Below are 18,566 nucleotides of genomic sequence, written 5' to 3'. Positions count from 1 at the left end.
GGAGGGGTGGTGACTTCACCGTCTTGACCATGATTGACTGCTGGTTCACAACCCAAGCTCTGTGCCTGCAAAAAAAAAAGATGGAAGAAAAGAAAAAAAATGAAAAGAAAATTTATTGGACCCGTTGGGTCCTTTTCCTGGTTGTTGGGATCAAGACAATCTCTTTTGCTTGTTCTGCCTTCTCTCAGGTGCTTGACTCTCAGCAACAGAGGCAAACGGAGTTTTCCTTTTTTTTCTTCTTTCTCTTCTCTCTCGGATTGCTGCTGCATCTGGCTTAATTAGCTGCCTGTGGTGGTTAATCGGCACCAAAAAAAAACAAAAAACCAAGCCGAGGGAGAGACTGTCCGTTTTCTCTCTCTCCCTGTCTTTAATGAGGACTCCTCTGAGCCCTAAAGACCCGATCATTCTCTTGCCCTGTTCCCAGGGCTTTAGACTCAGGTAGGATATGGTAATCCTACCCACCTGCTGTCTTCCACTCTCACTCTATGCGTGGCCCCAGTTCCCTGCCCAGCCCCGGATATTGTCCCGGCTGCTGATTCCCACTAATCCGCCTCTCTTGGCAAGGTAGTAAAGGAGATCTGGTGTGGACTGGGAGTTCCCACTGTAGTGTGGAGACGTTATTCTAGCTAGACCTAGGCTCATGGGCAGGGGAATACACCGGGTGCTTATCCTCCGGTCGTTCACGTAGACAGCAAGATAATACCTCTGCAGTTTCCATAGTTGGCCTTGTCTGCTTTCTTGAAGTTTGTCACGATCATGGTATCCCATCCCTGAGGTCATCTGGGGTTTCCTTATTATTCTGGATCCTTAAGATGAGGACATGGAGCTGTAACATGAGCTCCTCCCTCCTCTGCGTGAAGAATTTGGTGGGGATTCACCCAAGGTTCTTTGGGTGAATCTGATATCTTTTATTAGACCAGCTTAAATAGTTGGAAAACAATTTTTAAAGCAAGCTTTCGGGTTCAGAAACCTTTGTCAGGCTGAGGAAGTTTCAGCAGTTGGTGTGTGCTCTTCCTGGATGGAATGAAAAGTAAAGAAGGCAGAGGCTGAGCTGGTATGCATACAAGGCAGGTAGTCAGCGAAGATGTAGATTGAGGACTTAATGGGTGAGAGACAGGCTGGGTTGCGGGGAGAGAAGGGGGATGAACAGTGGAGAAGTACCTGGGGAGTCAGATGTCAGGCAGGTTATAATGTGTCATAAATCCAATGTCTATATTAAGTCCATAATTTTTAGTATCCAGGAGGTTAGAAGAGCACACCAACTGCTGAAACTTCCTTAGCCTGACAAAGGGTTTTTGAACCCAAAAGCTTGCTTAAAAATTGTTTTCCAACTGTTTAAGTTGGTCTAATAAAAGATATCAGATTCACCCAAAGAACCTTGTTTGCCTATGTCTTTGGACCAACATGGCTACATCAGCTCCAAATGCATTCCCAGCAACCTAACACATTGTTAACAAAATATTTTATTTTCACTATTTTATTTAAGCTAGATCAGTGAGAGCCAACCTTTTTCTCAGGCTTGATACAAATTGGCCATATACTCTCCTTTAGTGCCACTCTGATCCTCCTCTTCTGCCCAATCTCCCTGTGTGTGCTTTATGTTTCTGTAGTCTATGCTCCTTGCCTAGTCTCCTCTGCCTTCTGCTTCCTGTCCTATCTACTGCTGTGCTGCTTGTTCCCTTCCTGATCTGTCACATGCCACACACACAGAGCCTGCCCATGCCACTTTTGGCACTCATGCCACAGGTTGGCTACTCTTGTTCTAGTCTAAAGAAAATACATGAATTTGCTAAATGCTGAATGGTCCAGAGATAGGAGAGAATTCCTTATGTGCATATAAACTGAGCAGATGATAGAAAGCTAGCAGACATGGCTTCAATTTGGACCAGGACTAAGTAACTCAAGAACTGAGAGTTTATAAAATCTAAACCTCTCCTTTTTCAAGTGCTCCAAAGGGTTGCTCAGTTGATATAGAGGTTCCGTTATTTCATTAACTGTACTGAATAAAGTTGTTGCACAGAAGTCATGGGTTCTTCCATTTCTAGAAGTAATTCAGTATAGACTAGACTACAAAAAGGCCTGTAAAAAAATAAAAAGAAAAGAAAATAGAAACTGAATTAGTTTTAACTGTCATTTTTATAATGTGAGAAAGGGTTTACAATTAAAGTGGAATGGGCTGCAATATTTAAAATAGAATATTAGCAATCAAATAAAACTTTTTCATGTCTTTTTCAACAAAGCAAACTCAGGCATTGAAATTGTAAAAGATTTATAATAAATTCCATTTCTTCTGGGGGCTATCAAATAATATAGCAAACCATTTGTTCGGGTCAGTATTTTGTTTAAATCTACTGCCTTTAAATAAAGTGCTGTTTTTGTTATTCACTAGGACGTACTTACAATGACTTAAATCAGTACCCAGTATTCCCTTGGGTTATCACGAATTATGAATCAGAAGAGCTGGACCTTACACTTCCTAGCAACTTCAGGGATTTGTCAAAGGTATTTCTCATTAGATATATTATGTTTTTCAGTAACCATTGCACTAGCATATGTTGTTGTGCATACATGTTGCCACAAGTGTGAAAGAGATTAACACTGTTGAATGTGCAACTCTTGCTGTAACATATTTTATACTTTCAGCTATGTTAATAGACAGACTGTGTTTTATGGGGAAAAGGAATTATATATGTACGTGATATTTACGGTTATACCACTTGAAGATTGTTTTAATTGAAAATGCCTAGCATTCTACAGCATACATACAATTTTATTTAAAACTTTTTTTAAATTAGAGGAATATGGATATCAAAATCATTTTCTGTGTTTTGACAGGGTTTCTTACTTCTCAGTAGGTAGATTTTTGAGGAATGTTATTTTTTTAAGGACAACTAGAATCATTTTGTTTTGTCCTGGGTATAAATAAATGTTATCGTCAGTACCTTTGGATGTGTTGTGTAAGGACTCCACGTGGATCTTATGAGTAGGTTGCCTTTCTTCCAAATTCAAACTATATCAATTTGATATGATTTTCTTACCTTTAAATATCCTATTCTACATCCTGTTTCCCTAACATTTTCATTCGACCAACAATTACAGTTCCATTTTTTATTATTGTCTAATGGGGTCCACTCACTATTCAGTGGGTTTCTTATTAATTTGTCCTAGTTATTTATTCTTTTGAGCCTGTCACCTGCTCTGGTTACTACAAGCTACAAGTTGTGACTGATTATGAACGTGATATTTGACATTTACAATTTTTATAATTGCTGCCTTTACTCATTAGCTTATTACTGAGCTTTCACAAAAGGCAAAAGTACCTCAGTGTTCCTTCCTGATCCCAAAAAACTGGGGATCTGGTTATGCCCAAGTGAATTATAAGAAATGGCTGTCTTTAAGAGTAGTGCAAAGTGGTTAACTTAGTGGGAAAGGCGGGGAGGAAAAAACCCAGTTGTTAACTGTTTAATGGTAATCTGTTTTCTTCATATGCACATTCATCATTAACTAACAATTAATTTTGACTCAGTGGGAAATATGAATGAAAGTCAGCTGGTCATGGGTTTTCAGAAGAAATTTGGAGAAGTGAGATTTTATTTTAAAGTTCTAAATTAAATTTAGCCAGGTACAGATAGTTTTGAAAATCCTTGGAAACAGTCATTGCCCCACAGATTTTTATGCTGGAAATTTAGGGAAAAACGCAATATATCTGTTAGGCAAATCTAAGAGGAGGAATCTGTTTACATGCAAAACAGAACACTGCTCAATATAAAAGAATATTCAGCCTTTCTAATGCTTACCAATAGAGGTCAGTGGTCTGAGTGCATAGTTAACTATATTTTCTCTCGCACTGTTTGAGTGACATAAATCCATATTTCATAAGTAATCTTGTATAGATTTTATATTTTGACAACTCTTTTGAAGTGTAAGAATCAATATTTTTGAAGAATTTTTTGTTACAGAAAGAATACATGTAAATACAATGAACTCTTATTTGATCATTCCCTGATGAGATAAGGACTGGTGGAGGTAAATTTGAGAATAACTTAAGGACAAAAAAACACATTACAGAGAGGTTGAAATTATTTCAAAATCAGACATTATAAACCTCCCTAAATATGCAGATTGAGATTGCACTTAATACAATTCTAAATGTGTTAAGGTAGTAAAGTAATTTTGTATGCTAGGTTTTAATCTCAGCTGCTTTTTAAAGACCTGCTGTTTTTTCTCATAGCATCTCAGCACCTGGATTGTGCCCCTACAGTGCTTCTGGCTCAGTTTACCTTGAGAGTGGGTGTGTCTACATGCTATGGCAATGTAGCATCAGCATGATGTGGCAGCTACATCGTCGTAGTGATGCACTCCCTTGGTATAACAGATCACTACGGTGATGTAGCAGCTAAAAATAAGCATGTTCCGTGGGGAGTAGGGCAAGGAGCTTGAGTCTGCAGTGGGCAGCTTGCACCCACCCCTCACTGGCTCTTCTCTGGCCATGCCTTCCATGAGGGAGGTGGAGCCAGGCTCCGCACTCTGTTCCATTGTAGCAGGTGCTGCCTCCCATGGGTGGCAGCTGGGGCTCAGGTACTGCTGCAGTGGGTAGGGCGACTGCAGACCCAGGTCCCTGGCTCTGTAGCCCTGGCATCTGGGGGCCCCTTCTGGCAGGGTTGGGTGGCAGGGGGCATGGGTATGGAGGGAAGGTCACCAGCAGGGCCGTGGGAGCTGTGGGTGGGAAGTGGGGAGGCACCACCAGGGCTGGGGGGCTGTGGTTGGGGGTGCAGGGCATCAGCAGGGCTGGGTGGTTGTGGCTTGGGAGTGAGGGGCCTGGACCTGCGTCCTGGTGAGTGAAGGGCACAGGAGAAGCTTTGATTTTCCATGATAAAAAACCGAAATCAAATACCAAAATTTATAGGTATTTAGAATTTATTTTATTATAGTGATTGAGGCACTGGTAGGCTTTCAAACTGCTTTAAAATTTTAAATATTTAAAAATTTTAAAACACTGTGTTCAATTGATACCTATGTATGTATGTATGTATCTGTGTGAGTGTGTGTGTGTGTGTGTGTGTTCATTTTAATTGCAAATTTTGGGGTTTTTAATCAGAGAATGCAGTTTTTTAAATCAGAGAATTTGTGATTTTTAAACAGAAAACCAGGAAACTTATTAATTACAGAGAATGAGTGTTGGTTGCTTGAGTTGCCTCATGTCAGAATGGCAAATTTAAGCCTCTCTTAAGGCCCACATAGTTATATAAGTTGAATAAAGAAATGGTGAATTATTTAGTTTGTTACAGCCTATTAGTAAATTTTATGTAAAAGATTTCCTTTTCACTAAATGGAAAGTCCAGGTATTCCACTGTTACAAAGAAATTCAGAACTAGGAAGACCGATACAGACGTTGCATTTTTAAAGGACCAATTTTTAAATGAATTTAGGTTATTTAGGAGATGTCCTTGTGATTTCTCAATAAGTTTTTTTTGTGCTCAAAGTACAGTACTCTAAATCTGGGGATGATGCACTATTAAAAGTTGCATTCCAGTATATAGGTACAAAATGGCCCTCCTCTTTACTATGACAATGTTACTGATGCTTCCATAACTGAACTCAGAAATTAAAGGCGTCATACTACTTCCAAAGTTTTCTCCTGTTTTGCAACAAGAGTGCTTATGCCTAAGGGAATGGTATCCTTTTGTTTTGCAGCTGGTGTAACAACACTGGTGGTCATTACCTGACTCTGAAGGTTAGAGCAATCCTGAAACATCATCATAGCCCTGATTAGAGAATCAGATTAGGAGCAAAAAGTGGCATGCATCCAATATTGCTTTCACCCACTTCTGATCCTTTCAGTGCAGCTGGAGTTGCAGACATTTTACTTTTAATGGACATGTTAGTAAAGTAAAGATGGTTAGTTTTAATTGAGGGATAAAGAGAAGAATCCTCTTTTTTGCTTTGATGTCAGAGTTATAAAAGTCTGAAGACATTCTGGATGTGTGTAGTAAACATCTCTCCTAAGTATCTTTGGCATAACTTAAATGCTGAATGATACTAAAACAAATGTTCACTATTTAGGGACATTGGGTGTTTATAGATGTGCTGTGGGAGGCTGGGGGCTGCTTTAATTAGTGAACCATGCTAATTAAAAGCACCTGAGCATCAAGTGCATCAATGTCCCTGTGCTGAAAAAATGGTGGCAGGGTGCTTTGAACTAAAGCTTGTTTGATGAGCTTTGTTTGAAGTGCCCTGCCACCATTTTTCAGCGGGGGAATGCTAATACATGTGAAGTTGGAGGCTGCTGGAGCTCATTAATTTCTGTGCTCCAGCAGACCCGATTGAGTCTGCTCCTATGTGCTGGATTTACAGCATGCTGGAGCAGTCTCTCTGCATGTGTGTAAGTGCCCATTAACAATATATTCATTAAAAGAAAAGTGAAAGGAGAATGTGCTCATGCTTAAGCCTTGTTTCAGAAAACATACTACCTTCTTAGGAGCATTTTACTATTGAGTGGCAATTTATTGTTGTTCTCCCTTACCAGTCAGTGTTGAATTGTGTGCATCTGGACATGTGTATAATTCACATGCTTCTTAGGATCTGCTGTTAATGCTTAACTGCTGTTGATCAGCAACACTTTTTTACCTGCTAATTTTAATGCTATTTCTGATAAATTCCAGTCCTGCTGTACTTTGGAACCAACAGCAAGCACCAATGCTGTTTGTCTCATAGACATACTAGCACAAGTTTTGGGTGCTGTACGGATGTTTCTAGTTGGATCAACCACTTAAATTATATTTTGAACACTACTTCTCTGGTGGTAGGTTTTCCTTAATTTTGGGGCATCATTAACCAGCAGCTTATTGCTAATGCCCAAGTATTAAATTAATTCAGTGGAAGACAAGATTATGGATTTTCTAGTATATAATGTTTCTTTAATTTTGGGGATAGAGTTTAAACATTTAAATAATGAATCGCTAATTTCTACAACTTGTAAGCTTTGATTGTTAAAGCCATTTGAAAATATTTAAAGATATTTCACTTATCTTCTCTAAATAATTTTAACAATTATAATTTTAGAACATTTGTGCAGCTGTAGTGGTTCAAGAGAGAGAGAAAGCAAAGTAAAAATTATGGCTTGTGTTAAAACACTAAAAAAACCTGCTAGTCTGAACAACTATTTATTTTAATAAATTCCAAATTTAAAATGTAAAATCATGTGTTGGTCACTAGATTTATGTAAATAATAAGTCTTTTTGCCACCAAAGTTTGCATGGTACTCAATTTCTATTACCTATTATTTTCTGTGCCTAAATATTATAATTTAAAAAAATTAACCAACTTGAGCAACAGCTTTGTTAATATATTAATTTGCAGTGAATAAGTTATGACAGATTTGAGGAACTGCAATGTATAGGTTAAATTAGCCCTTTGATTAAGAAGCTTCTGGTGACATTGTTTTGAACATCAGTCACACAGTGATAAACCAAAGCTTGGATTGTGGTTAATATTACTGTCAGCATGACAAAGACTCTTGACAGATACCAGGAGTATACCACCAGTTAGTTATCCTATTCTGACTTGAGTGTTTATTCTGTAACAGAGATGAGTATGGTCAGGTATGAGCCATTACATAGTTTGTTTATATCTACATTGTAGTAAGTATTTTACGTATGTAACAGATAGTTTCCCACCAGAATATTTCCCATTTTTTCTGTATTGCTTATGTCATTCAAAAGTGCAGCTCCCCCCCTCCCCCTTTCATTTTTCAGTGCAAACAATAAGTCATATGCCCTGGGCTTCTGCATGAGAGAATGCAGAAATCAAAATTGGTTGAAAAATACTGAGATGCCAAAGGCTGACTTTACATGAATGAAAAAGACACTTCTAATTACTTTTTTTAGTTCAATAATACACAAGTAACCTGTACTGTGGATAATTTCTGTCTTTTGTAGTGCATACCATCTTTGTAAGACTATAAACTGACCTCATTAGAGGAGGATTATTAAAACCCCCTTAAATCTTCAGTTGTCTTCACTCCAGGTGCATGTGTACATTGTAATGTTTTACTCTCCTATTTATCATTTTCAAACAATATTTTCTAAATCATCTTATTTAGATATCTTATCGCCATATTTTATAGGGATTGTTATGTAGGTAATAACATTCAGTGAACCGAGCTGTTTAATTGGTATGTGGGAGCCATTGATAGCAAATGCATCAATACTGGTACTGGTCCCCTTGTCCTGGCATCAACTTTAATAATGTGCATTTTTTATATTAATAAGTAATCACTGTAAGGCTACATGTGCATAAAGTGCACAAGTTCTTTTGAACAGTGGTGTCTCTTGAGAGGTCATATGCACGATCCTTTTGTCTCGTTATGCATATGGGGTGAAATGGAAAATGACCCTTTAAAATTTCCTCTTACATCCTGTAGCAGAGAGGCATAACCTAGCAAGTATCCAGCCTTTCACTTTTTGGAGACTTAAACATTTTTGTTTTAATCAAATCTGTGAAAATTCTTCAACTTCATATTCTGCTCATTTGGACACTCCAAATAGCAGAAAAAAGTAAATAGAAAATGTCTTCAACTATTACACCTGGGAGACTTCATACCCTTCTGGCCTACAATAGGTTGATCACTAAAAAGGATGGATGCACTAGATGCCATTTTATAGCATGAGACAGTCTAAATCATGGACAGGTGTTCTGTTTGTAAGTTCTAATTAATCTAAGACTCTCAAATACAAGGGTATTTATCTCTAGCTAGGTCTGTGGAGGTCTCTTTGCATTTTTGATGGTAAGCTACCAACAGGATTTTGGAGATCCTGGCCAGAGTCAGGACTCTCTCCCCATTTAAGAGCATGACAGTTACTATGGTGATTATGTTTGAGCACACATGCTGACACATGCAGTGTTTTTCCTAATAGCTAATTTCAGTTTTGGCATATTTATGTGCTCATGGCTTAGTCTTTTCTATTTTGTACCCTTGAACATTTTTCCCCTATGTGGCAACACATAATGAATATATTGTGTTTTGGCACTAGCTAATGGATCTTGCAGCCCTTTCAGACTGGGATTCCAGCAACTGGGGCCCATGGTTTAAGATAGTCACTGCTTGGCCCATCTTAGCAGGCTTACGCCTCTCCAGCATGCAGTTTTGATCATTTTTCATCTTACTGGAGATGGTCATCTCATATGCACAGGTACAGATCTCCCTTCCCATTTTCAGAAAGAGGAGATCCTGTTCCTTGTTTACATTACTGAATAGGCCTCCCACATTGAATCCCAAGAGTAGACCCCTACACATGTGCAGTGGGGCTGCTCTGACATGCTGTAATTACAGTGCATCAGAGCAGACTTGGTTAATTGAGTCTGTTGGAACATGGTAATTACCGTGCTCCAGCAGACTCCAGCATCATGTGTTCCAGTGTCCCCGCACTGAAAAACGGTGATGGGGTGCTTTAAACTAAAGCTTGTTTGATGAGCTTTAGTTCAAAGTGCCCCAGTTCCATTTTTCAGCATGGGGATGCTGATACATGTGACGCTCCAGGTGATTTCATTAGCGCAGCTCTGCACTAAGTATAGTGCTCCCTGCCTCCCGGAGCATGTTTACAAACACCCCTAGAGACAAAAAGCTACAGTGAGATTACAGTAGTTCTAGTGTCTAAAGAAAAAGTCATCTTTATTGCCAGACATGGCAGTAACACCAGTATCACCAATCAACTTCAGGCTTTTCAAAACCCTGTATCTTGTATTTCAGAGAACATAGAAATTGAGACTAAATGTGGAAAATAAAACTATCAAACTTTCTGATATTGTGAGTGCACAATATTGCCATGGTCATATGATTGTTCTAAAAAAAGCTGCCACACTTCCTCACCCATTCAGCAGTGAAAAGGAGATAACAGACATCTCCAAAAGCAGCCCAGTTAAACTCAGCAATTCCTTTGTTATCGTCCTTTTTTTGTTTTAGAAACTCAGGACAAATCGAAGTCTACTGAAGAGCCAAAAAAGTTGGCTGTGTTGTCTGCAAGATATATTTATCAGCTTCACTCCAGCTCTGGATAGCATATTGGATAGGCCCTGTTTTTATCAAATTCAAGTTCTCACTTGGGAAAGACTTATTTCCTTCTCATCCAAAATCCTACAAGGAGGATAGGGATGATGAAAGGAAATTATTAAAAATAGTATATGGTTGGAGAATCATTTTAGCTGTAGGTGCATCTTAAATGACTGAAATACAATGGCTGTGGCTGTGGTTGTCATTATGAAGCATGGCCTCATGGCTCTAGGTATCTGGCATATCCTGATAGGTATATGTCAGGGTAAAGCACATCATTCCCTCAAAGTCAAAGCTGTGATCCTTTGAGATTAATATGTTGGCCCCTTACCAGAACCAAAGAGAAACAAGATCCAGAAAAGGCTGAGGCAACAACTAAAATACCCAGAAAGGAAGAAGTTTTAGTTATTCTAAAGTATCTTCCCTCTGTCTTCATGGCTAAACCTTTTAGAGGTAGATTGGATTTGAGAATTGAGTGTCAGACTGGAATCTCACCTTTGACAAATGTCTTCCCACTTTCCACTGGGTCATTGCAGACTAAAAATGAGGATGAGATAACCTACCCCTTCTGGACAAAAGTTCTGGTACTGAACTGAATTAAATTCTTAGTAGCCATCAGGTTCAATTAATGAGAGGTACTCACTTGTGAAATATTTATTCCATGTAGAGATGGCCAGTAAATATATATTTTTTTATTTTGGAAAAGAAAGATTTAAGGTGCACTGCACAGATAGAATGATTTGTAGGTAGGACATTTACTGATGTGCTACAGGTCAAATACTATCTTTCTCTCTCTCTCTGCCTTACTCTCTGCCTCTGGGTTGAGCTCTTTTACTTTGTAAAATTAATTAAAACTTCTTTGGGAAAAATGTATGGCTTGGTAATGAGATGCTTGCCTGAGATGTTGGAAAACCATATTCAAGTGTGGTCTCTGAATAAGGCACAGTAGAATCTTAAACTCAAGTCTCTTCTATTCCAGGTGATTGCTGTAATCACTAGGCTTTTATGAGGTCTGTCCTGCTCTCTGGCTTTGACTGCAAATTCCATTCTGGACCAAAGAAAATTTTGTCAAAACTGATGTATTCCCATGAAAAGCTTGATCACGATATATTGGAGTTGTCTCATTTAAAAAAACATTTGTCAAGGAATTGTTAACCAATTCTAGGTCTGTGATAGATCCCCATAGGGGCCACTCCTGAAAAGTTAACAAAAATTGCCCAATACCTTCCTTCTGCAGTGAAATCCAGACTTTATGCCTTTTTTCTTTATCCTTTAGAGCAATTTTCAAAATTCATACCAAGCTACAATCATTCTAATATATCTATACTGGCTGGTGCAGTTTTGGCTGACAGACTCTGTAGATGTCCATTGATCTACTGAATTGGATTCCAATCTGTTTGGACTTAATCTTGTAGTACCACAATTGGTTACTCTCATGATATTCAGACATTCATGGCTCAAAAGTCCTGGTACTTGACAGCTAGGTTTTGGCTGAGTAAGTACCATGGACAGAGCCTATTCTAGAACAGTCTAGGCCATCTTAATACATTTCAGGAAGATAGTAATCAGAGTGACTTACTTGTCTAATTGGAAGAGATTTTTTGATTTTGAACAGCACTTATGGGGTCTAGACTCTAGACTGGCTTTGATATTCAACTGCTTGCTGCACTGGAAAGGACTGTAACCCTTTGAACATCTCAGCCAGGGCCTACCTCATAGTGACTTCTGTCTCTCTTTTTTTCATTCAGTGATGCCTAAGTTCTTCAAGGGTACACTTACCTACTGGTAAGAGAACTGGATCCTACTTGGGTCCTCTGAGAGGGATCTATGGGATCATGCTTTGAGACTCTTTTGGAATCTGTCTTATCATCTTTAAAGATGTTTTTTCATTGTTGCTATCACTTTGCTCAAAGAAATGAACAAGCTCCAAGCACTTAAGGTTGACCCTCCCTACATGACATTTCACTGGGACAAGGTAGTAGTGAAACCTCACCCCAAATTCAGCCCTCATGTGGAACTCAAAATTTTGTCTGAAATCTGAAAACTTACCTGTCTCCCTCTGGAAATGCTTCTCTTCCTGTCTTAAGACAGGAGTTGTTATCCTGTACGTACTAGATATTTCCTGGGTTCTACTTACCATATTGCCAAAATCAAACTTTTCAGGTTTATTTCTTGTTTTTTTCCTGGCAGCATCTGGATATTCAAAGTCCTAGGCCATCTCGCTTTAAAAGGACATTAAGATTTGTCTACACAGTGTTTCTTGTGTTATTGATTAGTGGGGAACCCTAAAACTTAAGACTCATTCCACAGTCATCCTACTTTAAAAATTACCTCTTTCTGCATTTGCAAAGCAGCAGCTTTTAGTATTCTGCATTGATTTAGCTGCCAGTGTGCTAGAATCCCATTTTGAACTGCTTTATTGGCTTTTTCAAGATCATTGCATTTTGTAGAACTTATCTTCTGGTCATATGCTCCCGAGATAATGATCCCACGTTTATTGGAGTGAGTTTATTTTTCTTTCTTTAAATTATTCTGTGTATTTCCTAAGCTATGTAAATGCCATTCTTTTGTTGTGCATTCATTACATGTAATTAATAGTGTATATCAACTGATTATTAGGTATTATAATCATTCAAATATTTCAGTTTCCAAGTCAAATCATATTGTTAATTGACTGCAAAGCTACATTGTTAGAGATGCTAAAAACTGGGAATAAGTCCCAGGGAGGAACTTAATTCAAAACTTGGAAGCAAATAGACTGCAGCTAACTCCATGGTTAAGTAAAGTGAATTTCCATGGCAGAGTTGCATTCTTTGATTTCAAGCAGGAAAATTATGTTAAATTTGGCCCCTCTTCTTACGCAGATGTAGCCTTTGCAGAAGGTATAGAGGTAAGCAGTTTAGTTGAGATCAGTTTCAGCAGCACAGTTTTTCCCTCCGATTTCAGGGCACATGCCTTTTCTCCTGGTCCTTGTAGCCAAGTAATCACTATTCACTGAAGAACATCCAACAGTTCCTTTGAGATTTCTGTATGAAGGCAGAATAGCTACCCAAATCCACAGAATGTATGACAATCAGAGGTGCTGATCTGTTGGTGTAACTTTTATAAAAGCCTACAGACATTCAAAAAGCCTGAGGTGGAATCAGTGACGTTATGTGGTTTTCTGTAAGCAATGTAGTTTAGGTCAGTAGAGGACAGAATGCACATTTGCCCTTTGGTGGGGGGAGAGCAAATCTTAGACCGGGTTCCACCATTTTGAAACCAATCTATGTACGCCAAACTTCTGTTCTCTTACAGGTATAGATCAATTTTGTTCACTGAACTTCTGTTTTGTTATGGGTATAGACTAGTTTTTGATCACTTTTATATCAGTGAAAGTGTAATGTCTGTACATGGCCTATGAGTTCAGTTGCTAAGGTTTTTTATGATAGAATGTATTTGATAGACCCTGGGTATGTATTGGGTTTAGGTATGTGTTTCAGTTTTAAACAGAAGTCTTAGGAAGCACCTGAGTGTGCTATCAATAACATTGTATGCAGCTGGAGAGGTATGGATGCAAATATTTTTCTTTATTTTTTCCTATTTCTATTCTTTAAAATTTTAGGTGAATGGGGTGTGTTCTGCTGTAAATTCAGTTGTCACTAGACATAGTTTTTGTTTGCTTTTTATGCTTGAATTTTTTTATTATTATTATTAGTGTTGTTATTATTGTTATCATCAGAAATGTATCAATGTGGATTTAAACTTTTGTAATTTTAGCATCATTTAAAACATTGTATATTTAGGCTTCTAGTCTTGCAGCAGTCTTGAAAGCATTTTCAGTAGTGGATCATTTTACATGCCTAAACTACTTCATAGTTTTTAAAGTAAAAATAACAATATTAGTCTGCATGAACAATACAGCTTAGTAATAGCAATGTAAATATTTCACTGAACATGAATATATATATGAATATATATTTTTATATCTATATATCTATATATATATTTAGTTTGAAACAAAATTACTTATTTATAAGTTGAACTCTTGATTACTGTTGAAGTCTTGTTTTATATTCTCTTTGGATCATGTGTCAGAACTGTTTAAGCAAAATTATTCATTGATTTCAAAATTTGAGTTCATTGTATTTTCAGGAATATTTAAGGTCACTGCAAAGTAGGCAATTAAAAATACAATGTTAATTCTTAAAATCATGCTTAAAGATCTAAAACACTGTGACTCTGATTTTTTTTAGACTGCTAATTTTAATTCTTGGGTATGGTGAGAAAATGGCGCCTATGCCTTTTCTTTATGTGTATGGTATATAAACACCCACCCAGATGCACATAGTATTTGAAGATATACCCAAAGAATCTAGCTTGGATAAAAATGCTAGTCACAGTCTACTGGTTACACTTGTCAGTTAGATAGAGGAGATGCTGAGAAATAGTTGTCTGTACCTCTAAACATTGCATACAAGTCTTAAATGAGCTTGCTAGAGGCCATTTGTCTGTGTTTCTTCAGCAGGATAAAATACAAAAAGTTTGAGTAAAAAATTCATTTGTATTTCAAAGCAATACAAGTTTGGTGTACGGTGCCCTCGACTGGCTTTTATGTCTGGGCATACTCACAAAGTTACAGACACAAGAAATGATGGGTGGTTCTAGTGATCGTTATGTGACATGGTAGATATCACTTTCCTCTTTCTTTTTGTTGATCATTTTATTATGATGTATTTCGTTATCTTTTATAGCACATACAGAGTTTCATATGTGTTTGAAACTTGTTTATCGTCTGAAAAAGGCGTACATCAGCTGTACCTACTATTTTTTAAATTATTGCTTTCCAAAATTATTTTTCATTTGTCTTTCTTGTTTTCTTCCCCCAGTTTGTTTGACTGTAATGCTAGATATCAAAATTATTTGAGATTCATTGTTCAAAAGAAAGTTATATTTGTGATTATAAGGACATTCTTGTGTTAAAGGAGAAACAGCTTAACTAGATGGAATTGTAAACATTGTAGCTAGGGACAGACTTTCAAAAAGCCTGAGCATGAATGGATTCAGTCTTTGCAGGTTAGTCTAACCTGGCTAGGTTGAACTGGTTTGTAACAGGACAGACATTCTCTCTGGACTGAGCAAATTCAGGCACACGCCTTTAGTGGCTCAGGTTAGAAGCCAGGGGGCACTAGAGCAGCCGTCCCTTCCCTTGTACAGTACTGAGCCGAGGAGGGTGGGGGCATGGGCATGGCCAGGCCTCAGCAGGATCTCTGAGTCTGCCTGCACCATCCCAGGCTTTTCCTGACTGGCTGCTCAAGGGGCGGGAGTTTTGCCAGCCCACAGCTAGCACTCTGGGGCAAAGAGAGGTATACAGTACATGCATCTTTTGATGATACGGAGCTTTTAAATCTCCCTCCCTGCTTCTTTATACTGTCTGCAGTGAAGTGACAGGCAAGGAAGCCAGCAGGGAGCTTATAAGAGTGTTTATCACCTCATCAGCAAAACAATGGCCTCTCTCTATTTGTGAAAAGTCTTAAGCAGCTTACCAGCTGACCTGCTGATTAGCTCCAAAATGCCCTAAACAGTCACTTGTGTCTGCCTGTCCCAGTGAAATTGGAGACAAACACACACAGACAAGTCTCTGCGTTAGCTAGCATACCACATGCCTAGGGTCCATGAGGCTGGGATCCATGCTGTGAGAGACAGGCGGGAGGGAGGGGAGATTCCTGCTTGAGCAGTGAGGGTGGAGGGGTAGGGCAGGGAGAAGCCAGACAGACCCTGCTGTGCCTGCAAGTCTCTGCCAGAGCTCCAGCCAGGGAGCAGAGGGGCTGAGTCAGCCCTACTGTGGAGCAGAGACCCTTGCCCAGCCCAGAGAGCATGCCAGGATGCTGGGGGAGTCTGGCTTATCTTAAACCAACAAGGAGTGAGGGACAGACATTGCTAAACCTGTTTGAGTCAACTCAGTTAAGTCTGATAGTACATTCAACCAGGTTTATCTCAAACTGGTTTCAGCCATTTTCAGACTGGCTTTATGTGCACTGAACATCTGTTTTGTTACATATTTAAACCAGTTTCTGATCACTTGAACCAGTTTATGTGTAATGTTAGTCCCTAGTCTGTCAGATGGGTAACCACTTGACTGCTTTCAGATATTAGAGGTACAACATATCCACTGATTGACAACACAGCTCTACTAGTTTGTCCAACCTCAGATGTGTGACCATACCCTGAAGTCAAAATCAGTTGAATACATTCACTTGTTATGCTAATTCTTGGACAAATAAGTAATTTATAAACTTATTAGATTTACTAGTACCCTCAGTCCTCAGATTTGATTCTTGACTGATTAATACTAGGTAACTAAATTAGGATTTACAAATAATTATTAACAAAGCCTCCCATAAGAAAGCAGCTTAGAAGAGAAGAGGGGACGCTCTGGTCCAAGCCCTCCCTGTGTCCACATTCTAGCTTTCATCTTCCTACCCCAGGTTTAAGGGAAGCATTATGTCATAGGATCTCTTGAGGACATTGTATTAGTCATGTTTTTTGGAGGCAGGAAGAATTTTCCTTTCAGTTCCAGACTGAGTGGTATATGGTTTGTTTGTTTTTTTCACTTTCTGCTTATCAGCTCAGGGACCTGATGAGCAGATTAGGAGGTCAGGCTGAAGTTCTTGCAAGTTAGCAGGTGTCCAGTGCTCATAATTTTTCATGGAGGAACTAGATGGGCTAAGGGAAATGTATCCCTTAAAAAGCTAAGGAGTGTGTTTGGAGGGACACCTGGTTCAGTGTCTCTAAGGGAGGGATCAGTCAACGAGGTCACAAAAACAGAGTAGAAACACATTAACAGGTATGTGAGGGCCAATGGCTGTTCTCAGACAGGAGGAAACTGTTGAGAAAAGAATGATTGCTTGCATTGCACAAATTGTCATCTGGTGAGCTAAAGTCAGTCAGTTGTTTGGTATAATTTAACCACACCCCTTTAATTTTAGGTAGTCTGAAGAATAAGGTTTATATTCCAAATGTCAGGAGGCTATATTGACAACATATGAAGTGAGCAAATTCCTGTTTCTGGGGTTTAGCTCACACTGAAGTGTCTACATGAGGCATTTACTGCAGAGTAGACTAATTAGTCGGCAGCAAAAGTTGTGCAACTACACGTGCATCCCTATTAGTTTAGAGTAAATTAATTAACTCTGCAGCAAAGTAGCACTTGTAAATACAACTATTACCCTGCTGTGGAATTTACTCCGTAGCAGCACACATGTAGAGATTGCCCCAGCTGGCTGGGGCACAAGGGTGCTTCAGTGCAGGCGGATGCCTGCTGGCTAGCCGTGCACTGAAGCACCCTTGTGCCCCAGCCAGCCCCTTCACAGCATGTTGAGTTGAGGGGAGCAGCCCTGAGTTGGCAGGCTGACCTCCCAGGCCCTCTGCCAACCAGGGCTGGTTTAGCCTGGATCAGTATGCTGCAGTCCTGGACACGTGTGTAAATGGTGCACCTGGAAGCAATAAACTTTGGTGCAAGAAGCAGTGGAGTTTATTGCATTGCATTAATATGCACGTGTGGATGTACCCACTGGTAACTGAAATACAACCTAAAAAATTGAAACATAAAGCCTCAGACTTTCTCTTGGTATCTGAGGTATCTTGGTATATAAAAAGGTATCTTTTTATAACTTCCTGTATCACAGTTCTCCAGTGACACACTCCCTGCCTGTTTGTCCTCTTTGGCATTAATTAGTTCTGGGTGACTTAAGGTAGCTCAGTACTTATTATGCTGAATCTTATTCTGTGGTTTTAGCATGGGATCCAAGGGTGATTTAACAAGAGTCCTAAATTGCTACACAGGGTCTTTAGCTGCCAGACCATTTCAGGGTCTACATCAATTCAGGCTTATGTATATGCTAATGAAAAGAGGTAAATATAAAATAACTGTTGATAAAATTTCTAGATGACACCAAGATAGCAGGAATGGTGAGTAATGAGATACTTACGTAGAGTGTTCTGGATAGGCCAGCCCAGAGTAAACTGGGCCCAGTGAAACAAAATATGTTTTGAGATTCCATGCATCCATCTTAGGGGCAGGAAATACAAGTCATATCTAGTGAATGGCAGTGGGGTGGACAGGGGAGGAGTTATACTATGGAAAGCAATAACTGAAAAAGCATCAGTGGGGAAGCGGGGGAAGGAGGGAAGGGAGTCATAATGATCAAGCAGCTCTGTATGATCTCTCTGTGTGATACTTTAGCAAAAGGGTTCCTATGACCCTTGGATGCATACATAGGGAAAATAAAGTAAGGCATTGATTTTACTTCTGTAGACAGCATTAGCAAGGTTGTTATGGAAATACTGTACTGAGCTCTGGCATCCACATATGAAAAAGGATGTTGAAAAATTGGAAAGGTGGAGAAAACCGTAGAAATTATTTGAATTCTTGAGAAAATTCCTTAGTGATGAGAGACTTTAGAACTCAACTTGCTTAGCTTATTGAAAAAAGAATGGAAAGGTAACTTAATGATAGTGTTTAGATATCTTCAGATGG

General features: G+C 38.9%; 1 protein-coding gene across 6 annotated transcripts in view; it reads left to right on the top strand.

Annotated features, from left to right (window-relative positions):
* The window catches only part of LRBA (LPS responsive beige-like anchor protein), a 591,088-nt gene that overhangs the window by 417,601 nt on the left and 154,921 nt on the right, over positions 1-18,566 (top strand). For all 6 annotated transcript variants that reach the window (XM_090036376.1, XM_090036373.1, XM_090036375.1 and 3 more), the window contains exon 44: positions 2,390-2,502. In XM_090036376.1, the coding sequence (XP_089892502.1) occupies positions 2,390-2,502 (113 nt within the window). The remainder of the gene's footprint in view (positions 1-2,389; positions 2,503-18,566) is intronic.

Source organism: Crocodylus siamensis, chromosome 2, assembly GCF_052110815.1.
Source record: "Crocodylus siamensis isolate JL-2025a chromosome 2, ASM5211081v1, whole genome shotgun sequence".
Classification (NCBI taxonomy): Eukaryota; Metazoa; Chordata; order Crocodylia; family Crocodylidae; genus Crocodylus; species Crocodylus siamensis.
This window is presented reverse-complemented; position numbering and strand designations above follow the sequence as displayed.